We start from the raw sequence: 27,290 nt of genomic DNA, 5'->3' as shown, positions 1-27,290 counted from the left end.
GGAGTCTGCAGTGAGCAGGAGGCTGAATTGCTGCCTGGTGCTGTTTCAGGAGTAAACTGTGTCTCTTGAATTGTCATTGAACCTCAGGTCTCGTTACCAGGCTGCGTTACCCGGTGACCCCGAAGAGGACGACCGCACCAACAACGGCAGGATTCAGCTATGGTGATTGCATGTTGTCTTCATCTACACTTATTCTAATGATTTTATGTATGCTGAGATGCTACAATACTTTCCAGAAGTTTTGAGAAGATCTGATTCTCTGCTGTGATTGGCTATATCAACTTACGCTGGTCCAAGCTGTGCTTTCAAGAGTACAGCTTGGACCAGAGTATCAGCATGAAGAGGCGCCACGTGCCGTTGGTGCTCCAGGGGAATTTGGTCTTTTCCTCCATGCTTTCTGCCATGGAAATCTTGAGCTCTGCCTTATTAGAGAGCTGTGCCTTTGGTTCCTTCATTAGTCTCCAGACTTCTGACTCAAACTTGACCCTTTGATCTTTGTTGAGGGGTTACTGTTTTAAAATATAAACTTGGAATAGCCATTTGTCAAATGTGGTGATGTGAGCAACTTCTATGCGTTGGCACAACTTCGTGGTGGTATTTTGTTGAGATCAAATCTGATAGTATCAGTATGCAATTACTGGCCTGAGGAAAGTTTGAATTTTGACTTCTTTGTTAGTCAGGAGCTGCTTAAAGGTCACATTTACCTAAAAGTTTGTTTTGTGATGTATAGGAGTGTTCAGTTTTTTCAAGTTATTTCTCCTCATTTTCTACCTAAATCCTTAATTTGCTACCAGTCCAGTTTCTCTTTCCTCTTCCTTATCCTCTACCAGCTCAGCAGGTTCCTTACCTGTTAACTTGTTTTGTTTTATAGAGAAATGGGAGATTAACCCCTCAGAGCTGACGTTCATGCGGGAGCTGGGCAGCGGTCTGTTCGGCGTGGTGCGCCTCGGGAAGTGGAGGGCACAGTACAAGGTGGCCATCAAGGCAATTCGGGAAGGGGCCATGTATGAGGAGGACTTCATTGAAGAAGCTAAAGTAATGATGTGAGTTGTGTGCTTGGCACTTTGATTTCCAGTCCTAGGCCTCTGATGCTGTGTACTGATTCTAAATAAACTCTGGGGGAGGTGGTACTTCTGCAGTTTTGTGTGCTGGAGAACTAGCACTGGCTGGAGGAAGTAATAACAATATGATCTCAATCTTTTCAGGAAGCTAACACATCCCAAACTAGTTCAGCTGTATGGCGTGTGCACACAGCAGAGGCCCATTTACATCGTGACAGAGTTCATGGAGCATGGCTGCCTTCTCAATTACCTGAGACAAAAACGGGGAGTTTTGAGTAAAGACACTCTGCTTACCATGTGCCAGGATGTATGTGAGGGAATGGAGTACCTGGAGAGGAACAGCTTTATCCACAGAGACCTGGTAACATCCCATTAGGCAATACACTCCTCTTTGAAATTTTTATTTTTGAATGTATTTATTTCTTTTTGAAGCGACCTGTTTGTTTACAACTGCTTCTGTTCTTGCAGAAAATTAGGTGGATAAAGTTGGCTCTTTATGGTCTAGTCAAATCTCTAAAACTGGTCTGTATAGAAAATCATGAGAGATTTTTCTCTCCCAAGAAAATGGAATAAAATCTCTCTGAAATGTTTATAAATAGTAGCAATTTGTGCTGATATAACAGCCTATCTCCTTTCTGTATTGATGCCATTTTCACCACACATTAATCCCTTGAGATGATAATGTTTTCTGGTGATCTTTTCCACAATAGTGTAGTTGTGAAAATGATACTATCAAGAGGAGATGCACATGTACTTTTTATAATGAGAATACACCACTAAATGTGGTAAATGGCTTCATTTGCTAAGCAATGAATAAAAAAAACATGATAATGATAAGATTACTGTAATTGGTCTGCAAGAGACTCCAAGTTTTCATCCAGCTCTAACCATTCCCATTGCAGGCTGCCAGGAACTGCTTGGTGAGTGACTCAGGAGTGGTCAAAGTCTCGGATTTTGGAATGACAAGGTATGTGTGAGTGTGCAAATGCATTTATGGAGATTTGAGAAAATTCACCTAAGCCTTGTACTTAGCCCAAAGGCAGCACAGACCAAGCAAAAATTGCATACAAAAATGATCTTTTTTGACCTCTTCTTTTGGTTTTTTTGGGGTTTGTTTTGCCTTTTTCTTTTCCTTTAATGCTTGCTTGTTCTGTGTTGATTTCCTTACTCATTTTAAAAAAGACAGAATTTGTGTTTCAGAGAGCAGAGGTGCTGCAGAGATAATAGTTAAACTGTATTTTGTTAAATCGATGTTAGAAGGAGGCTGTTCAGTGAGTTTGGGATTCTCTTGGGATGGATGTTTCAGAGTTGTGCTAGCTGGAGGGCTGGGAGATGCTGAGATCTGGAGGGGGGTTAATTTCCTGCCCTTGTTAGTGCCTCGTGGGTGATGTGTGGGTGAGGCAGTGGTGGGAGCAGCTCTTCCAAGAAAGGTGTTAAAGCACCGTGGTTTGACTTCTGCCACATGTCTGTGCTGCTAAGTTTCTGTGTCCCCTGACAACTGAACTCAGACTTGCTGGTGAAAAACAGAACATGAAATTTCTGCTTTTCCCTCATTTTATCTCATAATAGAGACATTTAACTAGCAGGTGGCCTAGGCCTATGCTGTATAGCTAATAAATCACAAGAAAGGACTCTGGGGTAATACGAAAAATGAAAAATGAACAGAGTTGTGGCGGAAGCAGTAGCACTGCCCCAGGGAAGCTATTTTTATCTTGTGATGCTAACGCCCATGGCCATTAGGTGGCAATATGAGCTTCTAAAACTCCAATCCAAAGCTAAATTCAAATTTGCAGGTTTGGAGGCTGACAGGAGGATATCATGTCTCTCTTTTTCTTTTTTTTTTTTTTTTTTTTTTTTTTTGGTGTGTGTGTGGCTTTCTTAGGTATGTCCTTGATGACCAATACACAAGTTCTTCAGGGGCTAAATTTCCTGTGAAATGGTGCCCCCCAGAAGTCTTTAATTACAGCCGATTCAGCAGCAAGTCAGATGTCTGGTCATTTGGTAAGTTCTTCATCATGGAAAGAAAGTGTATTTTTTATATTTTGTAAGTAGCAGCTAAGCTCTGGTTATTGGGAAGGATTCAGACATCTGAGAAGAAGCTTAGAGAAACCATTTGTCATGGTTTTATTAAATATAATAAATATTAGATAATATAAATAGATAGATAAAATAAATAGATAAAGTTCCCCAGACCCATTTAGTTCTGTTATTCATTAAAACCCATGCTACTAGAATAACACATTTTCAGTGATGACACGTGAAAAGTGTCTAGAATATGGATCTCAAACTCTTTATCTATCAGAAAGCTCGAGTCCAAGGCTCAAAATAAACATCTATGTTTAATAAACACATATATTTAAGAAGTTAGTTATTTTCTTCTTTTTTTTCCCCCCAGGTGTTTTAATGTGGGAAGTATATACAGAAGGAAAAATGCCCTTTGAAAAAAGCTCCAACTATGAAGTGGTAACAATGGTTAGCCAAGGACATCGCTTGTATCGGCCCAAACTGGCCTGTAAGCAGATGTATGAAATGATGATGATGTGCTGGCAGGAGGTATTTATATATATATATACTTTTAAAATTTTTTTTTTAAATTTTTTTGTCTTTGAATTGAAATAAAGGTTGATCTAGAAACAGCAGTTATCTTCTCTAGAGCAGCATTCTGAGTGCATCCAGGTCTCTCAGCTATTCATGTGCAACTGAACTAAAGTTCTGATAAGATAAAACATTGAAGAAATTTCTATGAAATAAATGAACTGTCAGATTGAGTATGTGAAGGCATTTAGTAACAAAATTAAATCATTTCTCATTTCAGATTTCAGAAAATAAAGTTGATATAAAAGAGGCACTAGAGAATGACACCCAGAATTCTTAGAATCATGAAAAACTTGCATAAAGAAAGATTGGAGCAGTTCATTGGGGAAGGGTGGGAATGGGGAAGAAAAATAAAAAAGGTGTAAAACTATGCAAAATAATGAATTATATAAAGAGTGTAGTTCAGCAACACCTATTTAAGCTATTTTCAAAGCATAAAGAAAAGGTGTTGCTTGTTGAGATTAAGTGACACATGCCAAAATCCAGACAAGGAAATATTTTTACATTTAATACCTAATGAAATGCTAAATTCCTCACCAAAGAACGATGATATGTCCAGTAATTTATCAAAATCAACACAACTTTATTGATTTCTGATCACAGCTGTGCATGCTGTTTATTTTTAGAAACCAGAGGAACGCCCGACTTTTGAAGAGTTGCTTCATGCAATCATTGACATTGCAGAGGGTGAAGATGCTTTTTGAAAAAAGGCAACAGCAGCACAAGCAGAGAAAAACAGGCACTTCTGAGAGATATGTGGCTTCATAGTTTCTTTTTAGGAACTTGATCCTGTAAGCTGTTGGGTGCTGCTAAATAAACTGTGTGGGGAACCTGTAATATCTGATGCACTCCAGAACAAGGAGAATTTTCCATGATGTTGGGAAATGAGCACAGTGTCTTCAGCAATATTAGCAGTCTCTGCATTTTCTCTGAAAAGTCATAGCTGTAAAGCATAGCTGTAAAGTTCAGCTCTTAATGGAGGGAGAAAATGTGGCCAGAGACCAGGAACCTCGTTTGTATTTAGTGGGTTGGGTTCATGTACATACAGTTCACGTTTTTGGGTTTCTCTTTACATGGGCAGTAGCATTAGTAGTGATTTGAATGCTTAAAAGTGGAAGGTATCTATAAATGGCTTTTTACTGACACTGAAATGTTTCCAGAGATTCTCCAGAAACATTCTTTTCCTTGGTTGATGGGTGTTGATCAAGAAGACAAAATGCATCTCTTTCATTTGCATGTAGTAAGTTGTTACCAGCTCAGTTTAGCATAAATCTCTAAAAGCTGTGCTTCATGAGCCATGATATGCCTGGAGTCATTGTAAAGTTGGTTTACCAGAGATCTCCCATGCTTTGTTACTAATGTTACTAATGAAAAATAAGTCCAAGATTCACCACAACTGGCTGTGAGTGAACCATAGTGCCATGTTTTGGATTAATTATAAAATTATTTATATGCTGTATGTACTGTAAATATATAAATTGAATGCATTTATTTATATAAAGTGGGGGGGTTTTGTCTTAAAATGTTCAAGCAAAAATTTGTCCTTCCTTCACTTAAACACACAATTCTATACAGAGGGTTGTAAATGAAAGAAATTCTCGAATGTGTTTAAGAAGGGCTCGTGTTTCTGTCTATTGTCTGTACACACAGTGATCTAACCTTTCTGTTCATAACAGAAGCTATCATACTGCATGTGTGTGTAAATAAACTGAATGTTAACTATTGTTTGGAACCAATCATTTGTAGCCTATAATTTACTGTAAATGCATTGGAAGTCAAACTAATTGTTCACATGAGTATGGCATTATGGTAGTGCAGATATATATATACGTATATATGGATATATATATATGTACATATATAGAGATATACACTTTGGTGTGTATACATACACTCTCTCTCTCTCTCTCTTTATATATATATATATATGGCAGAATTAATCCATATTTAAATGAATTTGGCCATGATGAAATGTTCAGCATTACCTGAACTCTCCTTGGAATTTACATGCCCCTCTGCTGGAGGCTAACATCTCCACAATCTTACTGAAGCCTACTTCAGATAACCTAACTTGGTAGCAGTGCATATGAGGACTATTTGTACTCCTGTTTCACTGTAGTCCCCTTCTAAGGAGCTCTACTAATTTTTTTTCATTTTCTGTTGCTACTCGTGCTGTTGTGCCATGTATAACAGCAAATAGATTGCACCAATTTTTTTTTGCAAGTAGTCAGAGAGAAGTATAATGAATTTAATTTCCAATGAAGTTATTAAGAGTAACCATAGTTAGCTTAACACATTCCATCATTCTGGCATTGGAGTATTTCAGTAATCAATTTTAGAGATATTTAGATTCCCACACTGCTTTGCTTAATGTTTGCCTTTATGTTCAAAAGGAGGAAGCCTCCTCTTTCTTGGAAGAAGTGCTTTCTTTTTCTCATGCTATTCTGTTGAAAAGCCACAGGCTGCCAGAAAGGTTCAAATGCCTATTTCCTTCATGACAAAGTCTCAGAAGATTATTCCAACCATGCAAACTAACCTGTCAAATTGCTGAGTCCAAAACCACTCTCCAGTCAATACCAAGAGCAAGCATTGTTGAAAGGGAAAGTCTAGGGGTTTCTACTCTACCTGGTAGAAAAAGTAGTGGAAAAAGCAATGTGGAACATTTAAGGTAAGCCAAGAACATCTTTCCTTCCCTAACTGCTCCTTTGAACCCCACTTTCACCTCCAAAGGATGGTGCTGCTAACTCTTTCAACAATACATCATGTCATAAGTAATGTTTCCCTTAAAACCCAAATGAAGCTTAGGGAAATCAGAAGATTAATTGCTTGCAATGAACCTTAAGCCTATTTCTTTACAATAATTAAATATATATAATTAATTTATGTAATAAAACACACCCTAACTGTGTGTAGTTTTGGCAGCTGTTTTCTCAGTGGGATGGGTGCTTTGAATCTGACCCTTTCACCTGCCTCTTCCCAGTACCTGAAGATAATTTCTGCCTACTTGGTATTGGGCTTGATACTGAGGATGTCAGGAACTCTGAGGCACCCCATTTCTAGATGAATAAATTTTTTTAAATTGAATGTAGCCTTAGGTGGCTAATTTTAGAAAGGACCAGAGCACCTCTGGAGGCAGCTGTGTTGCTGACTCTCCGGGTGTTTTCAAAGGCAAGTTGAAATGCTGTACCATCCTTTCTTCTGGATGAGCTCACTCACCCTTAAGCAACTTCAGGATGAAGTTCACTCACCCTTAAGCCCTTCCTCCCATTTTTATTATAACTGAATTCTGTCAAATGTTGGGGTCAAAAATGCATGTGAACAAAACCGTTCTGTGATTTATATCTGCTGTGGGTTTTTTACTTTTTTTTAAAACAATACTTAGACCTAGTGGTAACAGTTTAATAACTTTTTTTTTCCTATATAATTTTTGATGCTAGAAAGCAGACCCTTTTTTCTCCTTCTACTCTGTTTGGGTCTTTTTTTTTTTTTTAAAATAAAAGGTGAGTAGGCGTGGTCAAGCAATATTTGTGGTTTACCATGCTTCATATCAGAGCAGAGAGCTCAGTTTGGGCTGTTTTACTGGCACAGCTGATGAAGAGAGGTTTGCATTTTCCTTTTAATATAGACGGATAACCAGACATGATTCTTTCTACCTGTAAGTAAACTTGGCTGGGTATTTTGATCTTTTGATCTTGTAGTTTTGTTTTGTGCAACAGCAGTGTACTTCACAAATGAAGTATTTAAATAATAGTAGAAAGAATCTACTTTCTCTTGCACTGCTAAGGGGATCTCTGTTAAGACTGCTTGTCTGGACTTTCAAAATTACCACGCCAATATGAATCCATTGTATCACGGATTTAGCAAAGCAACTGATTTTACATATAGATAGGGAGATATTTCCACATACTGTTCTTAAACTTGTGAACTGCAGAGACATGGATAGAGAGTTTGGTAGAACTAAGCCTGTCTTTCCTCGGAGTACAGTTAACTCACAGGAAAGACAGGAAGCCTCAGCTTGCACACACCAAAAGCTGAAAGCTTGTATTTTAAAATGCTTTTAGAAGTAAACTTTACTGTGGCTTTCTACCAGGTTATTGATTTTTGTAGTAATGTTGAAAACTGACAGATGAGACTGGAAGGCACACTGTATTACAGCAAAGGTTTGGTGGGTGAAGCTGAGTTTGTAGTGTTGAACACAGTTAACCTTCTGCTCCATTGCAAGAGCAAGAGCTTCCAGCAAAAAATGATGGAAGAGTGCAAACCTTAGACATGGGCTGGAGTGTCTTCAGTGTTAGTAGTGCTTTGGGAAACTGATTCAGAAAAAGAAACTCAAATGAAGAAAATAGTGAAATAGCAAAGTTATAAAATGCAAATTGTAAAAATTAATTTCTAACTTGTTGCTTTTGTCTTTGATGTTACTTTCCTAAAGCTGCCATTTACGGTGAGTAACAACTGAGGATGGGAAGAAGATTGCACATATATGTGTGAATTTGCCATGTATACAGACAACATTATCAACCCAAAGTGTACTCTGGGTGTTGTGGGACTGTATCAGGCCACAATGTATTTTCACTCTACCTTCTCTGTTCTGATGGGACTCTCTTTAAGCTGCTTAAGCAAATGGCTGTTTCTGACAGCTGACCCATCTTTTTCTTCTTCCTCTTGCATCCCATCTGCTCTGTTGTGCACAGATAGATTTATTTCCAGGACTCAAAAGTTGGTTATCAAAATGTCAGCTGCACATTTTTAGGCTGAGTATTTGTCAGATTAGCTTCAACACTGGTTTCCTAGTGTTTTTACTTTAGCCACATGCTTCTTGTGCCATGGTTATTTCTTGGTTTGAAACAGAGCATCCTAATAGGTCTGATGTACAGAACTGTCATGGCTCTGTGCCAGTGTTGGGATTCTGTTTGCTTGACTGACATAAGGGAGATAATGTGACACTGCTTTATACACGAGTGTCTTCCTCCTAAACTGCTCATTTCCAGAAAGAAAAATTACACATTAGCAGTGAAATGCACTGTATTTGTTTGTTACTGTGTTAAATAACTTTGTCTAAGGTGGCAAACTTTCATCAAAAATTGCAGAAATAAAAAATTCTCAATACAGCTGAAGCAGGAAGATGGCAAGTTCTAGATGCAACACCTCAAATACTCTTCTTGTTTAATTTAAACCTAGGTTTTAAACGACTGAGTTTAGTTGTTCCATCATGGTGTACCCAAGGATCAAAGCAACGTGTGTACGTAGCTTGTGTTTTGATAGAACTCCAGGGAGTGTGAGCTGGAAGATTTGATGGGGCTGTGGGTGCTGGAGGAATCTTCCTTGGTATGGATTTAAAAGAAGCAAGATAACTTTTTTTTTTAAATTTCTGGGAAGCTTTTTGGTTAGGTCGGAAACAGAGAAGCGGAATCTAAAATAATTGATAGCTCCCTAAGTACTTTATTTTAACAGACTTCAAAATTAATTTGCTGTTAAAAATTATAGAATATTTCTTCCTCTTAGCCTGTATTTCTTTCCTGTGTCCTGCCCAAGCAGTCTGTAATTTATAACATGGCAAATCTAACTGGTCTCTCTGTTCTCTTCCAAATATGGAATCCAAAATGTGATTTCCTTGCTGAAGCACAACTCTCTGTGATACCATCGGTGACTAATCTTTACTTTATGAACAGTGTGGTTACTTGAGTTGGGGACCAGGGGATCAAGGCCTGCTAATATGTGACACTAACACTCCTTGATAAATCCAGTGTTTTGCTTAGGAGAATGACCTTGGTGAAAAATCAGAGGAGATCAGATAGAATAGTTCCATTTATTTCAGTGATCTAGCAGAAGGGATAATCAAGAAGAAATAGTTTAAATTAGTAAATTCTAAGAATCTATTTTCAATTTAATTGCGTTTTTGAAAAATTAAAATACAGGAGTTTAAGCATTATAATTATTTCTTAGTTTTTCTGATGGGTGTAGAGAAAAGAGAAAGGAAGGAAGAGCACAAGACATGAGAGAGTGCATGTGGGGGTGAGAAGTGTCAGGCAGGAAATGCCATCTTCCTGCTGCGTGACAGCACGCACTGCTCTGCAGCCCTCAGCATCAGCATCTTCCTTGGCCACAAGGAGAGCAAGTTCAATCAAATTATTCGCTCAGTGTGTCAAAGCTTTCCCCATCTGTGGTGTTGGCCAAGTGTTCCTGAAGCAGCATCACAGTTTGGGCCTGGTTTCTGAAGTGATGAACTTAATAAATATGAATTTAATCGGGAGGGAAAAGTCAAGACGCTACCAATGACCAGGGAAGGTGTAAAATGCATAGATCAGTACATGAGTCTTTGCTCGAGAACTGGAATTCCAAGCCATCAGGTCAATGCTTCTGGCCTTAAGTCAATTGAACTAAAGTAGGACTTAGCTCTGCCGAGCTGAAGGCCTTTTTCTGTGGGCTTTGATAATGTTTCCTAGCAGCCTTGGCAAATTTCCGAGCAGAAATGTACATTTGCACTGCAATAATTTACACTTGTACTAATTTCTACTGAATTAATTCCACAAATACTCTAGGGGTAATGCAGGGACAAAAGAATTTCAGAAGTGACTGAGGTTGCTGAGAAAAGATGTATAAAGACAAATTAATTCTCAAAGAACTGGAAATTATCTGCTTTAGGGTGATATCTGCTGGATTGATAGGCTGTTATTTCTCTCTTAAAATACTCCAATGGAGTGAATGAGGACAACTAAACTTTGGCAGAACTGTGCAAAGTTTGTGCTGCTCCTCCAGATGCTGCAATTCAGTTCAGCGTGGTCTTGTCTGATCCATGTCCTTAATCTAATCTGAGCCTTAACTTACAGTCTGCAGAATTTATCATCTCCTATTTTGTCATCTTTATTAGGTTACACACTCCACCCCTGGAAAAATTGCTCACCAAGTGAAGCACATGTCCCAGGGAGAGACATCACAATTACAGCTTCAGCCTATACATTTTCTGTGGTTTTATTGATAGGACTAGAGGATAAATATTCAATATCATATATGCAAATATACTCAAATTACTGGGCTCATAAAGAAAACAAGACAGAATTACGCATCCATAGCATCTGTCTGAACCCCTTGTTTTCAAGCTAACAGCCAAATCTTCAAAATGTAATTAGAAGGTTATTCTAGTGTTACAAAGAAAGTCTGCAGTGCTCTATTTCTTGTAAATGTTTTACATTTACATTTACAAATGGAGGACAGATAAACTGAAGAGAAATATGTATTTAATTAGACTAGATGGTTCAATGAGAAGAAACAGGTTTTCAAATATATTGTTCTTATTTGCAAATAATGACATACTTTATCGACATTAATTAAACTTCATGTCACTGGCTGAAATAAAAGAAACCCAAGCATTTTTTCACCCACAGTGTTGACTATTTATGAGGCAGGTTTAAGTGGCCAAGGGACAATTCAATGTGCATTGGACAATTACGCAGCAAATCAACTTCATCGACAATATCTTTTTAGTCTGGCTGCTTTGAAGAAAATTGTTGCTGCCAGCTGGCTTGGGTATTTTTAATTGCTGCATTTTTCACAGCTGTCACTGGAAGCTTTTATCAAACAATTGATGGTGTCTTCTGACTACTGTCAGCTCATCTGTTTCCCACACAATAGATTCTTCACAGGATTCAACAGTCTAAGGGAAACTTCACCATGACTTCTAAGACGATCTAAAGAAACCACTAATGAGACAGGGCACTTCCAACTAAGAACTAGATTTGGTCTTATCATTGGGATATCCAACATTCTCACTTCTTTTATTAGCACAAGATTTGCTATGCTGTGTACCTTCACAGGGAAAATAATTACATTTTCATAATGTGGTAAGGTTGCTTAATGGTTTGAATGCTAAGATTCTTACTCTTAGCACATTTGGCTTTCAGTTGGTAATAGGCAGTGACAAAAAGTCTCACAGGACACCAGAAGGGACATCCTATTTATTCCAGGCTGGATTAGGTCATTAGGATCGACAATGCAAAATTGCCATGAAGGCAAAACAAATAATGTGGAAGGAACTGGTGGGACTGTATAAAGAAATATCATATGAAATACTAACAAAATACAAAGCAGCAAAATTCCGAGACTTTGGGAAGTCTATTTCAAATAAAAACCTGAGGCCTCTTTGCAAACTATGACCTCTGCGGCAGAGAAAAATAGGACACATTATAGTGGGGTATAAAGTTTATTTTGTGTTAGTGCAGCTGAATATGAGGGGAACCTTGTCTCTCCATGCCTGGCTGTGATGCTTCTTAAAAGACTGTACATTCCACCTGAGAACCCGAGCCTGTCCTGCAGGTGCTGCTGCTGCCCTCCCACCTGCACAGTGGTGGTGCATGAGGGTGAGACTTCAGGGAACTGACCCAGTAGCAAGGGATTACCTGCCCTTTCATCATCCTGTCTTGCCCAGTTTGAGATGAGATGAGGTGCAGAGGGAAAGACTACAGGACCATAACTGCTTCAGCTTAGCTCAAACTGGTCTGGGAACACAAACTGAGGAAGGTACATCTCAGCCTGGGTAGGAGTGGACCAAGTGTCAACCATTTATTTACCTCATTCAAATCTTCTTAATGCCTTACAACATATTTACTATCATATCCTCTGTGCTGCACATACAAGATAGATTGGTTTCACTCCAAATTTTTGATGTCTGTGATGATGTATCCCATGTCTTTTGGATTTTAGAAAAAATTTTATAAAGAAGGATTATCAGCCCCGTGACATGCATGTGCAAAGCACATATTCTCTCTGTACTTTAAACTTAGGCTAGTGCATTTATTATATTAATGGCTGCAACAGAAACAGGAAAATCAGTATTAATTCAAAGAAGTTAATAAAGTGTGGCTCCTTTAATAAACCTCAAAATAAAGAAAAGCTTGTCATGCAAGCATGGTTTTGTATTTGGCTTGAATAATCTAAAAATTATGTCAGTGCTGAAGGGGACAGTTCTCCACCTCCTGTCCCTGATAAGATTCTCATCCCCCTTGTTGCACTAGGTAGAGCTTGTGCAGGGTGGTGTAATCAGTCAAATTGGTATGAATTTGGCTAATAATGTATGTTTGTTTATTATTTATTTTTGCTGATTTAGTGAGCTGATTTAGCTCATACATATAGCCTCATAATTGCCAAAACATTGTAAGGGGGACTGTGGTAGGAAAGATCTGGAGGTTTTGGTGGCTGCAAATTCAGCCATAATGATTTGCTAGATATCTCAAAGCAAGACAGAGATAACAGTGGGTGTAAGCACATAGGATAGTCCTTAATTCTGTAAGTTTTGTGAGCAAACAAACAGGAACACTGCAAATATGGAAATTGTTGTTGTTCACAGATCACACCATCCAGTCTGTTTTCTGCTGCTGCTGCTGCTCAGTGCAAGAAAGGTACGTGAAATGCTTAAGATTTTCAGTAATTAAATATCTACACATAAAGGACTTAAAATCCCTCTATTTGCAGTAGAAGAGCAAATATGTGGAAGTTTAAAGACACTGTACTCTGCATATCTAATGAAGGAAGGCATGGATGGCCATGGATATTTTTATGTAGATGTTTACAGATACACATTCACACAAATACTTCATGTTTTTCAAAATCAGAGAAATGAGAACAAAAGTGAACCTGGACCCTGATGCTGTCCTGGTGACCCAGTACTCTGCCTCACAACCAGATGTTTCCTACGAATCTATTTGGAAGTGTGGGGTAAGTAACATTTTGGCAGGTGAAAAGAGAGAATTGAAGTGATTTGACATACAGTGGCTCAGTGTCAGAATAAGCAGGGGAGTAACTAGCTCTTGAACATATAAAGTTCTTTGTTGCATGAAAATTACAGAGTATCAGTAACTAAGCAATCTATAGTAGAGAGAAAAAACTAGTTATGAAAAATACTTTGATTTTTCAGCAGCACAAGAGAGAATTACAGTTTAAGGACAAGCCATTGCCTCCTCTGCCTCCTGAGGCCTTTGAAGACTACACGAACAAACCCAGAGTTATTGCACTCTATGACTTCTTTGCTAGAGGGCCTTTAGATCTGCCTCTCAAGAAATCAGAAGAATACATTATCCTCGAACAGTATGATCCCCTCTGGTGGAAGGCAAGAGACCGACATGGGTAAGAGAGAGGGTGTCTGTTTCCATCTCCCTACACAGGAAGAAAAAAGTCTAAAGCAACCTGTGCCAAAGTGGGCAGATAGAATGAGACTTCTGAGACTATTTAGGAACAGGCTTGATAGTGTTCTGCCATATATGAGGCACACAGATTGGCTGGGCAGACTTTCAGCAGGGCTTGGCACCCCAGAAATGGACAGGGAATCTAGAATCTGTTGGGAATTCAGAGTTAAGCCCTACACTCAGTAAGTCCTGAGCAACATAAGGGTGTTTGAAGACCATGTGAATCACTGGGCTCTGGGCCATGTGCAAACCCAGCTTTCCACATTTCAAGTGTTCTACAGTGGAGAGTGTACATGTAAAAACTTTATGAAACCATAGAGATTATGGTTACCTGAAACATAACCTCTTCCCCAAAATACCTGGTTATTTTAGAGGACTAGATAACTTCAGTTAGGATCCTTTCCACACTAATGTTTGTTTTGTGTTGTTTCTCCTTTGCATTATCTTCAGTATATCCTGTACTCTGATATTGGGAATGGTTGTATGTTATATTATAACCATCTCCTTTCCCTTCAGATTTCTCCTTTAAATATTTAAAATGCTTTTTCTCAACTCATGTTTTCAGTAAAAGTATACTGACAACTATTTTGAACATATAAGCAAGCACACACTTTGTATTTCTTCATATAGGAGGTTTGTATAGGCCAGAAATAAATATGGTGGCTTCTGGTTCAGAAGAAAAATAATTTTTTTTCCTAAATCTCAGCCTATACCATCTGTCTTTTTCATTTGAGTAGCCATCCACGGTCGTGGGACAAAAACGTTGTGCCTGGATGAAAGGACTCAAATTTTTATTCAGTTCTAATGCTGGAATTCAGTATCTAGCAACATAGCTCCTAGGATAAGGAACCTTTGTAATTCAACAAAAGGATGATGTATATCTTAATCCTGCTAATCTTTTACACCATATCATAATATTATTCCCAAAATGTTGTTTCAGGAATGAAGGTCTAATTCCCAGCAACTATGTCACTGAGAACAAGAAAAGCAATTTAGAAACATACAAGTAAGTACCTTTGAAAATTATTGGGCTTTTATTTCTAAAAATGGATTGCAGAGATACATTTTAATGTTTGATCCTTCAAATTTTGACTAGACATGAACATGTTTATCAAAAGCTTTTTTTAAAATACAAAATATTACTTTTAAAATGAATTAACATTCATGTACATGAATCATAGTGTCAGAATCCAGATTTTTCCTGTTTCTGTAGACCCAATGCATAATGTTTCTGTATTCTGATCTTTGCCTATTGTGATCATGTAGCTAATTCCAACTACTGTAAATTTAAATTACTGGAGAGAAGATTAAAATTCTGAAAAATTGTAGAGAAGAAAGCTTCATCATCCAGAACTGTAAATTTCATCATAGTTTGGCATATTTTTTTTTTCCTGGGGTTTCTTTTTGTTTTTTTCTTCATTTTGTTTAGCTAATATTTAGTAACAGTAAATTGGGGCCAAAAAGTTCTAAAAAAAGGTCTAATTAAATAATTCCAAATTAAGATATATTCATATGCAATGATTGTTCTAAACATGTTTTTTGACTTGGAATAATGCAACTAATAAACTGTGAAACAAAGCAAACATTCATTTTTACTGGCTGAATTTAAGGATAGGTTATGTCCTTGTTGCAGGTGGTACTGCAGAAACATGAACAGAAGCCAGGCAGAAGTTCTTTTGCACCAGAAGGTAATTCAGCTTACACATAGAGCTAACAGTACTGAAAAACACCAATCAGTAGAGGCATCAAGAGCATTATCACAGTCAAATCAAAATCTTTTTAGTATTCTGTAAGATAGAAAGTACATTTTAAGGTTTCTACCTTAAAATGAAAAGGCTTTCTGGTGTAAGTGTAAAGTGCAGACTATCCAGACTTCACAAAGCTTGAAGTTGTAGCCCAAGCAAATTCTATGTAGATTTTCCATGCCAGATAAATCAAATTATGTGGCTTGCTGTGCTTGTCTGTTGCATTAGACATTAAAAACTGAAATCCATGTAGTAAGCTAATTAGCTCTGGGTTTAGCAGAATTTAACAAACCCCTGCATCTTCCTTAAGTCCAGAGCAAACAATTCACATTGCATTCTACCCCCTGTTGGGTACCAAAGTGCCTAACTCAGTCATACTCATTGGGGCTTTGCTCAGGCCCAGGACCAAGGAAGAACATCTCAGATGGAATTGTTTTAACTGGATTTTTTTTTTCCTAGTGATTTGTACAATTTGATTGTTTAATAAATTGAAGCATTTTCACTGCCTCACACTGAATAGTATAATTCAGCTAAATTACTTTATCTCTAAAAAGTTTTCTGACACTTATAGTTTTCTTTTGATTTATTTTGCTCTGCCATGTACCTGGCTATCTATTCCTGTTCTCCACTTCTTTATCTTCCTCCCAAGTAGTCACAGGTATTCTACAGAATTAGGTAATCAGCTGCAAGTCCTGTCTCAAGGGAGCATTACTGAAGCTCAAAAGCATAAAATAATTCTACTTGGATTTCTTTTCAGCCCAAAGAAGGTGCGTTTGTTGTCAGAGATTCAAGCCGGCAGGGTCTTCTTACGCTGTCCATGTATTCGCAGGCTAAGGGGTGAGTTCCTCTGCATGGTTAGGGTTTGGGTCAAGTGGGGATGGAAAAGCTTCCTCCAGACTCCTCAGAATAACTGGGTAGGTTGGACATGCAGTGCACAAGAGCGGGGAACCACTGGGATGCTGTTCATGCAGAGTTAATCACCCTGTGTGCAGAAAAGATCAAGGTGGGCGGTGGATCTGGGAGTCAGTGTGCAAATGTCCTGGCAAGACAAGATTACCTGCACTCACTGAAATTCTGAAATGACCTGCTGTGGAAACTGTGCCACAGCCTTTGGCCACTGCACCAAACTATTTCCTTTCTCCACAGGCTCTGTGCACTGCAAATCCATCCCAGAGTCTGCTGTCCTCAAACTTCACCTGTTTGTCTCCCAAAATCACCTCACCCCTACTGTGCAATCTTACTTTTTCCAGACAACAGCCACAGGACTCACACTTGCCTGTATCACCTACACCACTGACTTAACCTATTTCAAGCTGTCTTATACCCTTTTCGTCACCCCCCACACCCCCCTATATCAACGGTGTCTGCTTTCCTTCTCTCCCTCTTACAACAAGCCAGAAGTGAGAGGAGCTAAGGCATTGCTGTTTCCCCTCCCTCCCTCCCTTCCCTCCTTGGAAATATGGGGCCAGCCCTCCCCACCATCCCTGTGCTGGGGACAGACTCACAATTTCTGTAGGCTCAGTTTCTGATGTTTCTGACAATGACTCAGTAATGCAGACTGTATCATGTGTCTGTTTTATGATCTCTGCTTGCTGTCACCATGTGTCCACAGTTTAGAGTACTAACCTTCAGCAACCACAGCCTGAAATGCAAATGAAACTGCTTAATTTTGAGTGTCACAGAAAGCAGGGATAGATGGGCAGCAAAATATACAGAAAGCACAAAAGACAGATGATGAGAATACAGAAAAACAAAGGTATCAAATAAAAGCACCAGTGAAGACCCTTTGAAGTAATAGAACTGAAAATTTAAGCACAGGCTATACATGAATATGTGTTTAAGTTTTTTGGAAGAAAATGCAGGTAATTCGTAACATTATAATTTTAAAAGATTATATTCAAATAAATACTAAATGAAAAGGAACATTTCTTAAACCCTGTGCCTATTTCTTATGAGTGCAATGATACATGGGTGAAAAATACTTGGGCAACAAACGGCATTGTGCAACTATCTCCCAAAGTTGGGAGAAAGAGCCAGTTGTGGAATCTTTTTTTTTTCTCCTGAAACAGTAGCCATTGGTACACACAGCCATTCTAAGCTGAGAACTGTGTCCCAAGTTTTCAGATTTTTCTATGTTTCCATAGTGAAATTTAAGCAGATCTATACGATAAATTATTTTTATAAAATTAAAAACTGAAAGTTACAATGCTTTGTTGATTTCAGAAGTCATAATGGAGATATTCTACATTATCAAATTAAACAAAATCACTCAGGACAATATTATGTAGCAGAAAACTATACCTTCTCATCCATTCCTGAGCTCATCGAGTATCATCAACACAACGCTGCAGGTAATGCATGTAAGCTGATAACAGTTTTGCATCTTTTTCTAATACTTTCATTATAAAAAGAGACACAAGTGTTTCTGATAAATTCAAATATGCCTTGATTCTTTCTGGCAAAGTCATAGCTGTCATGTATGTATACCATGGGGGAAGAGAAACTCCCAAACTTGTCTACATGTATTAAATGAGTTTAGCAAAAATAAAAGGCTGCTCTGTATTCTCTTGGTTCACATTTGACTGAATGTTACTTGGGTGTAATTTGACCATAATTCTTTTTTTGTCTGTGACAAGGACCAGTATACATGCAATCTAATAAAAGCAGGAGCTGTGCTGTGCATCAGCAGGCAGCGTTCTACTGATTTTGGAAAAAACCCAAGCCATACCACAAACAATCAAGGGCAGAATTAGTCCTTGTGCTCACAAGGACTCTCTAACATTGACTTTCAGCTTACCAGGGTTAGATATCTCTAACAGTTGGCTGATGGCAGATTTTTATAATTTTTATAATTTTTAGCATGAAAAATAACCTTGGTTCTGCCCATCATTTTAGTACAATATAAAATGGTTTTACTCTGAATGAGGGAAGATGGGAAAGCACACGGAGATCCCTTCCACTAGAGAGGAATATATGGGAATGGGCAGAGCCTTTTGCTGGAGGGAGGAGAATTGTAGGAAACAGTTGTAGCAGAATTGGCCCTAAAAGTAGTCGTGGGAAGAATCAATGAACTCAGGGAGTCCTTAGTGAAGGATGTATTCACTAGTACTGTTGGCTTATAAATGCAAAGAAAAGAAATGAGACACAAAAATATTTCAAACCTGGAAGTCATGTGGGCAGACCCTGCTTAGGTTGAGGATACAGTATTTTAGAGTTCATTTAAGCTCACTATCATGGTACAAAAAAGCAAGAGTATTACTGTTGGCAATATGAAAATAGAAATACTTTTGTAGTCAGGGCCCTATTAAATAGTCTTTCTCCATTTTTTCTCATTGTGGTGTTTTATCTGAGCAAACTGTAACTTCAGGAAATAAGAAATTTACGTCAGATTCCAAGGAGTTTTGTTTGAGAAGAGGTATGATATAGCATATTTTAAAATTAGGTAATTTGTCAGCAGAATATTGTGGCTTTGTCCCCGACAGGTCTTATCACACGTCTCCGACATCCAGTCGGGTCCGATGGACGCACTTCACCAGAAACAGCAGGATTGAGTTATGGTAAAGTTTTTATCTTCTTGTGAAGGAGATTTAGCTGTCTGCCTGGGCAAGAATTTAGCTTATATTAGTAATTAAGTTGTATCTGTGAAATTCCTTGGTAATAATAAACAGATAAACGGTGTAAGGTGTCAGTACCAAATGAGACCCCTGACTCAGCTGCTTCTGTGCAGTGACTGCTGTGCTCCTGTTACAACCACCAGAGCATTCAGATCTATTTGGACTTTTCTAAGCAAACCTAAGACTTAAATAGACGTTTAATAGCTTTTGAAAGGCTATTTGATTTTTGTAAATGCTTAGGAAACCAAAACTGAAACCTTAAATTAATACTGTTTATGGAGAAGATCTTCTTTGTCAGTTCTGCAGGTTTTAAAATAAGAATGGAACCTTATGTGGTACTAAAACAAACAAACAAACAATAAATGCCAGTTTTGTGTACATAGATCAGGAATCTCATACCATCTACTGGACAACAGGAACCTCCAATACTGTCTTTCATGTTCCCATGAATCTTAAGGCTTAATATTTCTGAAGGGTTAAGCTATTGTAGTTATTACAATATTGTAGTTATTACAATAAAGATAGCCAGTGACTATTTCTGTAGCCCTACAATCCATCTGGAACTGGTTTGGACCTAAAAACATCACATATCAAAGTGCATGTGTAATCAAAGCTAAACACTTGCCTTATCTTCAAGCCTCAGACATTCCTACATTAAGGAAAATTACCAATCAAATCCTTTAAGCTGTAAAATCGCATTTATATGTAAACATATATAGCCAGTGGAAATTTTCAGATATTTAAAACTCATGCTACAGCTGATGAACAAGTGTGATGCTTTGCAGTGCTCATTAACTGCCATCAGCAAGGTGTATTTCCTGGAGCATGGCTCAGGAAAGCTGGCCTGACCCTCCTGACATTTTGTCTTGCTTTTGCAGAGGAGTGGGGATTAAACCCATCTGAGCTGCTGTTACTGAGAGAACTTGGGCGTGGGCAGTTTGGAGTTGTTTATCTCGGTAAATGGAAAGAGACTGTCAAGGTTGCCATCAAAACAATCAATGAAGGTGCAATGTCTGAAGATGATTTCATAGAGGAGGCCAAACTGATGATGTAAGTACAAAAGATATTCTGTCAGTTTTCCAAGAAATAGGTATAACCTAATTCCATTTCAAACAAACAAAGCAGCTTGATGGGGGTGGGTGTGTGGGACAGAAAGGCTGATGTAAAGGTCTGAACCAAGCTGATGCAGATGCTTCCTATGACCAGACTCTTTCTTTAGAGTGTGCCTTGCTTTGTACTGTGGAGCTCAATGGGGTATAAATGTTCTGGGGAAATGTAATTGTGCTCCTACAACTGTTCTTTAATCCATAACTCAGTGTCTCTAGGAACACTGGCAGAGCTTCTATCCAACTAAAGCTTTTGAGAAACTGTATTACCATACCTGAAAATTCTGCAAATTAGGGAAGTATCCACATGAGGTCTTGGCAAAGCCCAGAAGAGACGAACCCTTGCAGGGTCAAGGCCCCTGCCTGCAAACCAAGTGCAACTGGACCTTTCCAATTTGCATCAACCAAATCAAGCTTTGCATTCCCTGCATTTCTATAACTCATGAACAATCATGAGTTCACAGAGTGAACTTTTTGTAGGAACTTGTAGAGAGAAATGTGCTAAGTACTGGGAGAGCTCTGAAGACAGCTGAATAGGACACTATTTATCAAGTAGTGAAAATATTTTTCAAAACCATCAAGAGAATCAAATGTTTAGTTACCTGCCAAGAACAAATCTAAACCTGTCTGAAATGTGATTTTAAACAGGAAGCTCTCCCACCCAAAGCTGGTCCAGCTTTATGGAGTGTGCACACATCACAAACCCCTCTATGTTGTGACTGAATTCATGGAAAATGGTTCCCTGCTCAGTTACCTTCGGCAAAGGCGGGGGAAACTCGGCAGGGACGTTCTCCTGAGCATGTGCCAGGACGTTTGTGAAGGGATGGAATATCTGGAAAGAAACAGCTTTATTCACCGTGATTTGGTAAGTACAATAGGTTTTCTGAGGTTCTTATCAAATATTTGCAGTAGAGAATGTGCTGTTGCATTTTATGGGACACTATGTATCCTGTAAGACTTCAGCCCTGCAGGATCCAATAAGACAAACCCAAACTTTTCAGCTGTTGTTTTGCTCATGGACAGCTCAAAAAACTACTTGAGAGAAGTTTGTCCTTTAGAAAAACCCCTTGAGAGGTCAGAGAAAATTAGGATATTGACATGGAACTATCTGGTATTATGACATCTCAACGTGAAAGTGATTAGAACACAATCAAAACCACAGCATTTCAAAAGTTCAGCAACAATGAGAATTTAAAAAAAAATTGAAATATTTTTCTATCTATGTTTTTTGGCTCCCTACAGCCATTCATTAATGCTGGGATATATGAGTGGCTTTTCTGCCCATAGGCAGGGAATTAGAGGAAGGGAGTTTGTTTCTTTACTCCTTGATACTTTTTCAATGCTCACATTTGGATGTTGAGAGGAAATCTTCCTCTTCTCCTACCTAGTTACATGAAGAAATGTAAAATCTTGAAAATTACCAGGAGGTTCCTGATTTCTGTAATGAAAACATCACAAAACAGATTTTAAAATTTATACTAATTGTCCCTAGTATTGATGCTCAGGAAAATATCTGGTTGGAACATTAGACTCTGCAGCCTAAAGGTCTTTCACTGTTAAGAATTCATAAACATTTTGCAACTCATACTACAAGCATATAAGATGCTAGGTGTTACGTGTGTGTAGTGAAATATGTGCACTGGCTCAGAGACAAAAATTCACTAATATTTTTGACCAATACACTAATCTCCTTTCAGATATAAACAGCATGAGCTAGAACAAATATAATCAGCTGCTGTATTTCTCTTAAAATTATTTAGCAGAGATTTCAGATATGTTTCTCTCATTTTCCCCAGGCTGCAAGAAACTGTTTAGTCAATGAGGAGCACGTGGTTAAAGTATCTGACTTTGGCATGGCAAGGTACGAGGCCACTGACAAAGGTTTTGTGAGCACCTCTTCTCAGCCAGCTGCAGCATGATCTTTAGTTAACCTCACTGCTTGCTTCACTGGTTTGGGGAATCCCACTGTGGGTAATTTCTGAATCCTGATGAAAATTGTTATGTTGTTTAACCACTGTACCATGAACTGGGTGTCGTGTCCTCCTCTTGCTCTTGGTGAGTGCCAGATAGGTAAACAAAGTGCCAGGTAAACTTCAGAGGTGTTTATGGACAGAGACATGCCCAGAGTGCACAGGGCAGCCAGAAGCCTGAAGAAAGAAGTTCCCCAACTTTGCTGAGCAGGATGGAGGTCAGGTCAGAGAGTTGGTAGGGACAGAACTGGAGCTGGTGCTGAACTCTGGAGGCAGGTGAGGCAGGATGAGGTGAGGCAGGATGCAAGGAGGACCATGTGGGTAGGAAGTGTGACACATGCTGCTCTAGCAGGGAAGTGGTTTTTCTGCTTAGTGATAGAACCAAAGTGAGGAAAGAGAGCACTCTCAACTCTGACAAGCACCAGCCTGAGAAACACAGCTCTAGCCTCACAGACTTCCCTCAGAGGACACAGCTGAGCCGGCCAAATGATGAATGCTGCCCAAAGGGGATGTCTTCGTTCTTGTTCCTCTTGCAAGCCCAGCACAAAGCTCTCCACTTTTGTGTTTTACTGCTGGTTTTTCTGGGGGTTAGCAGAGTGAATCAGCTCACTTAGGAGGCAGATGAGCTTGAAAGACAGTCAGTGGCTCTGAGCAGAAGGTTGTGGTGACATTTACTTTGTGGCTGAGAGTCGTTAGGTCAGCACAGCCACGCTCCTTCAGTTTTGCCTCCTATTTGTAACCTCAGGCTTACAACACCCTAGCAGTTTATAGCTCAGGACTTGTTTTTCAAAGGGCTATCCTGGACCATGGTTGTACTGCTCCCCAAGAGGGCAAGGTCATTATCAGGGCTCTGGACTCGTCCAAATGACTGAGAAAATACAGCAAGACCAAGGTGGCTGTCAGGCTCCAGCCTAAGAATAATGGACCTGAAGGCTCACTGTGGCCACAAAGTGGAGATCAGTGCGGTGGCTCTAGGACTCACTCTCTTGGGGAGGCTGTGAAGACATGATGGGAACACAACCTAATTTTTCAGAGCTCACACAACTGCTACTACAGACTACTTTGTACTGCTATTTCATATGTTCCCTATTCAATAGCCACGTTTCTGTGCCTGCACCAAAACGAAAAAGGGAGGCAAAAAGATTATTTATTTCAATGTGACCTCCTTTAAAAGGTGCTTTAAAAAATTACCTTTATTCTTTCCCTGAGAATAAATGTGTACTGCACATCTGTGATCTGCTCAGGAACATTCATACTCAGAAAATGTGCACAGAGTTCATAAGGATGTTGGGGTCAGCCTAGTAATCGTTTAAAATGTTGTCCTATAAATGCCTGCATTAGGCACATAATTTCATTTTATCCCAGAGGTGAGCTCCTATGAGCTTGAGGAAAAATAATTAGTTTAGTGCACTTACAAGAACTGCTGCCTCGAATGTGATGAACATTTCTTTGTGTGTTGCTTTGGTAACAGTGTCCCTGATATGGCATCTGTGAAGATGGACAGCAAGAGTCTTATTTGGGTAGAATAAGTGGTTGAAAAGCTGGATCCTTTAAAAAAAAGACTAATTATTTATTGCTGCTGATTTTCCTGCCCATGGTGATGTGTCTTGTTGATATGCACCCAAAAGATGACAATAATAACTGTCTTGTCTCCTGTCACTCTTATGTTTGTACCAAAATGCTTTATTCTGACATATTTCTGATAATAATCCAAAATCCAAATCATTCATTTAAACAGAAATGTCTTTAAGTGCATAGCTATGGGGTTTTTTTGTGTGTGTGCATTTTATACTAAAATAGTGATATAATTTTGTTGTTCCCAAATTGATACTATTTTTCTAGAATTCAAAACCATTTGTGGAAATGTCTCTCATTCAAATATATGTGGTTTCCTCTAATTCTTCAGATATGTCATTGATGATGAATATATCAGCTCTTCAGGTGCCAAGTTTCCAGTCAAATGGTCATCTCCTGAAGTCTTTCATTTCAAAAAATATAGCAGCAAATCAGATGTCTGGTCATTTGGTGAGTTCATTAGGTGAAAGGGCAACCATGCTTCCCTAAAACTACTGATGTGATTTAGGAAAGTGTAAATTTTTACCCATACTACCTATCTTAAGCTTCAGTCCTTCCCATTTTTCACAGTTTGCTTATATTGGACAAATGGATTTTTCATTTGAAAGGTTCTGCACCTAAAAAGTAGATTTTGACTAAAACGTGTATTTCTGATGAGTCCTCATTAGCCAAACATATTCATCTGAGTTTCATGGGCCATCACCTTAGCTGATTCAAAAGACAGCAGAATTATATTAGTTGAAATTTGTTTGGGTTGCATCCTTCATTCAGCTCAGGCTGCCCATGTTTTCATTCCTTTTTCAACACAGAAGAATCAGGAATATTTTTTATTCTCCTAATTTTGTTAAAAGCTTGTGGGTTTGTCATATTTTGTTTTGTCCTAAACCTATTTTGGTTCATTCCTAGGTGTACTGATGTGGGAAGTTTTCACAGAAGGCAAAATGCCTTTTGAAACCAAGTCAAATGCTGAAGTTGTCCGTGAGATTTCTCAGGGTAACCGACTTTATCGACCGCATTTGGCATCACATCCTGTGTACAAAGTCATGTACAGCTGCTGGCATGAGGTTTGTTTCCCTTTTTTTTTTTCCCCTGAGGTATTACTTTGTTCTTATTTTTTTACATGGATGTAAGAGCAATCTTAAAGGCTCAAGGCATTAAATCCTTACTTCACATCAGTGGCATTCTCAGCATCTCCGAGTATGTTTTTCACAAATTACACCAAAGTTTACAAGCCTCTGCTTCTTTTGACTGGTGCAGCTAAGAAATACAGAGCACACTATCAGTACAATAGCTCTAGAGCATCCCAGGGTTGGAACATGCCACTGCTGTCCTGTTTCTCTGCTGGGTGCAATGGGATGCCTTTCTTGTGCCTTTGTATCATTCATGGCTTTCTCTAGATCTGCTCTGAATGATGACACATTCATACACCAAGTGGATATGGCCACTAAAAGGAGATTTTGAAACGCCTTTTTCAAGTGTATATCAGTATCTCTGTACATCAGTACAGCTCCTAAGCTGCACCTTTCACCTTCTCCAAGCTGATTTAGTACTTCATGTTCTGTCACCATTTGTCCAGCACCTATTATTTCCTATATTGGTAACAAAACACTGATTTCATCAACTCCATCTGATTAATCCCTTAAGGATGCTCCTTCTCTAGTGTCTAGAAGAAATGCATCTTTTTTTTTTAGGTTAAAAGTCCTTTCAGAAGAGCTTTGTGTGCAATTTTTTAATGTAAAATCACAGGCAGCAAAATGTAAAAATGTAAAATATACAGTGAGTAGCTGGGGTATCTTCCTGCTACCACTGTCTCCTTTATCTCCCACCTTACAACTCTGAATAAAATTTTTAAATCCTGAGTAAAAAAAAAAAGCTTAAGAGATGGAAATCTAAATTGCATCCAGCTTGCCTGCTTACTGCAAACATCCATTGGGGTGCCAGCCAGCAGAGAGATCATGGGGAAGAAGTTCTCTTTCCTGTCTGCCACCAGAGAGGAGTTTGTTCCACACTGAGCTGCAGCACTTCAAATTATACAGCAGTGAATATCCTTTTTCAAAAACACAGGAAGCATTCCTGAGTGCCATGTTTTCTTGACAGGTAGGGCTTTCCATAGACCTACTGCAGGGAGAAATTCCATAGGAATTCTGATCCAGAATTGAAATAAGTATAAAGAAATTTCAGGAATCTTTTTACAAGTGTTTGTGCTCATGCTGCTGGTGTCATGAATAACAGATTTTTATTTTTCTCTAAAATTACAATTTTTTTTTCATCTGCATTAATAAAATTAATTGTAATATTTAAGTGTTATCTCATATGTACTTATATCTAATTTCTGAAGTCTGGTACTGTAATCAGCCAATCTGCTAACACAAGTTTATCCTCTGCTTTTCTTTTCAGAAACCTGAAGGACGTCCTACTTTTGCAGAGTTAACAGTGACCCTCAGAGATCTAACAGAGATGACATAGCCACAGATTTTACACCAATATATTTCCTGAAAGGTTAGCATTAAGCATGCCACTAATGAAGCTGGTACAGAAAACCTCAACCTTTTGGAGAGGTCTCTACCTAAATCACAGTACTACCAGCATCCTGCATATTGAAGCAGCTGTTTGGTCCTGGCACAGTTTTTCTTATTTGAGAAAGATACTCCAGGACACTGGTTTGGGCCACTCAAGGCTTTGTTTTCATGGTTAGGGAAAAAATCTGACTGGAAAGCAGTAACCAAGTCTACTCACCTTATAGATATTTTTATTCATTCTTTTGTTCAGAGTTACACTGATTCTTGCATCAATATTATTACATTATTTATACTTACAATGACTCATGCACCGTGGAATATTGATTGGCAGAGCAAAAATGATGGAAGAACCTCTGATAAGCTCTGGCTAGTCACTTTTAAAGACAAATCCTTGTGCACTGCAGAGCATCCAGCATCCTGGAGTAGCAGAGCAGGGCTCTGTCCAAGGGACAGCCAGCTAAGTGACTGGCTGCTGGAGCAGTGCCCACACGTGTGCCTGGACCCACTACTTGGATAAAGTAGTGCCTCAGCCCTCCCCTTGCAAATGGCCAGGATGGTTCATGGGCAAGTTAAAACTGGAACCTGGCAGTAAAGCTCAGATGGATCCCATGATACCTTACATGGACACGTCTGTACCCCTACTTCCTATGTTATTATTCACTTTAAATTTTAAATCTTAACTGTGGTCAACACAAATATGCTGTAGAGAAGGAAAGGTAGATGGAATTCATAATTATTTAAAACAAAATTGTCGCCCTGGTTTTTTGAGATTCTCTAAGCCTTCTGATGTTGACATTCTTGTAGTGAACTTTCTCACACACTTTCTGTAAACAATTCATTGTTTTGCATTCCTTTATGGAGGAGGAGAGAGTTGATAGACTGTTGGTTAAACCAGTGTCTGTGGAGAGGTGTCACTGTCACCCTCCAATC

At 38.7% G+C, this 27,290-nt stretch overlaps 2 protein-coding genes across 2 annotated transcripts in view; both read left to right on the top strand.

Annotated features, from left to right (window-relative positions):
- Positions 1-5,270, top strand: part of TEC (tec protein tyrosine kinase) — a 43,943-nt gene extending 38,673 nt beyond the window's left edge. The window contains exons 12-18 of the mRNA XM_084204488.1: positions 88-162; positions 872-1,043; positions 1,206-1,422; positions 1,964-2,028; positions 2,944-3,062; positions 3,457-3,614; positions 4,283-5,270. Of these exons, the coding sequence (XP_084060614.1) occupies positions 88-162; positions 872-1,043; positions 1,206-1,422; positions 1,964-2,028; positions 2,944-3,062; positions 3,457-3,614; positions 4,283-4,360 (884 nt within the window). The 3' untranslated portion in view covers positions 4,361-5,270. The remainder of the gene's footprint in view (positions 1-87; positions 163-871; positions 1,044-1,205; positions 1,423-1,963; positions 2,029-2,943; positions 3,063-3,456; positions 3,615-4,282) is intronic.
- Positions 5,271-6,940: 1,670 nt separating this feature from the next.
- Positions 6,941-26,438, top strand: TXK (TXK tyrosine kinase). Its single transcript, XM_084204487.1, is given in 16 exon segments — positions 6,941-7,286; positions 7,290-7,311; positions 12,997-13,048; positions 13,262-13,364; positions 13,567-13,772; positions 14,772-14,837; positions 15,465-15,519; positions 16,334-16,413; positions 17,800-17,927; positions 19,059-19,133; positions 20,069-20,240; positions 20,945-21,161; positions 22,093-22,157; positions 24,173-24,291; positions 24,748-24,905; positions 26,239-26,438. Coding segments are annotated over 16 exon segments (1,680 nt in total). The 5' UTR covers positions 6,941-7,193; the 3' UTR covers positions 26,308-26,438.
- The last annotated feature ends 852 nt before the right edge of the window (positions 26,439-27,290 follow it).

The sequence above is a fragment of the Fringilla coelebs genome, assembly GCF_963513975.1.
Source record: "Fringilla coelebs genome assembly, chromosome: 4".
In the NCBI taxonomy this organism is placed as follows: domain Eukaryota; kingdom Metazoa; phylum Chordata; class Aves; order Passeriformes; family Fringillidae; genus Fringilla; species Fringilla coelebs.
This window is presented reverse-complemented; position numbering and strand designations above follow the sequence as displayed.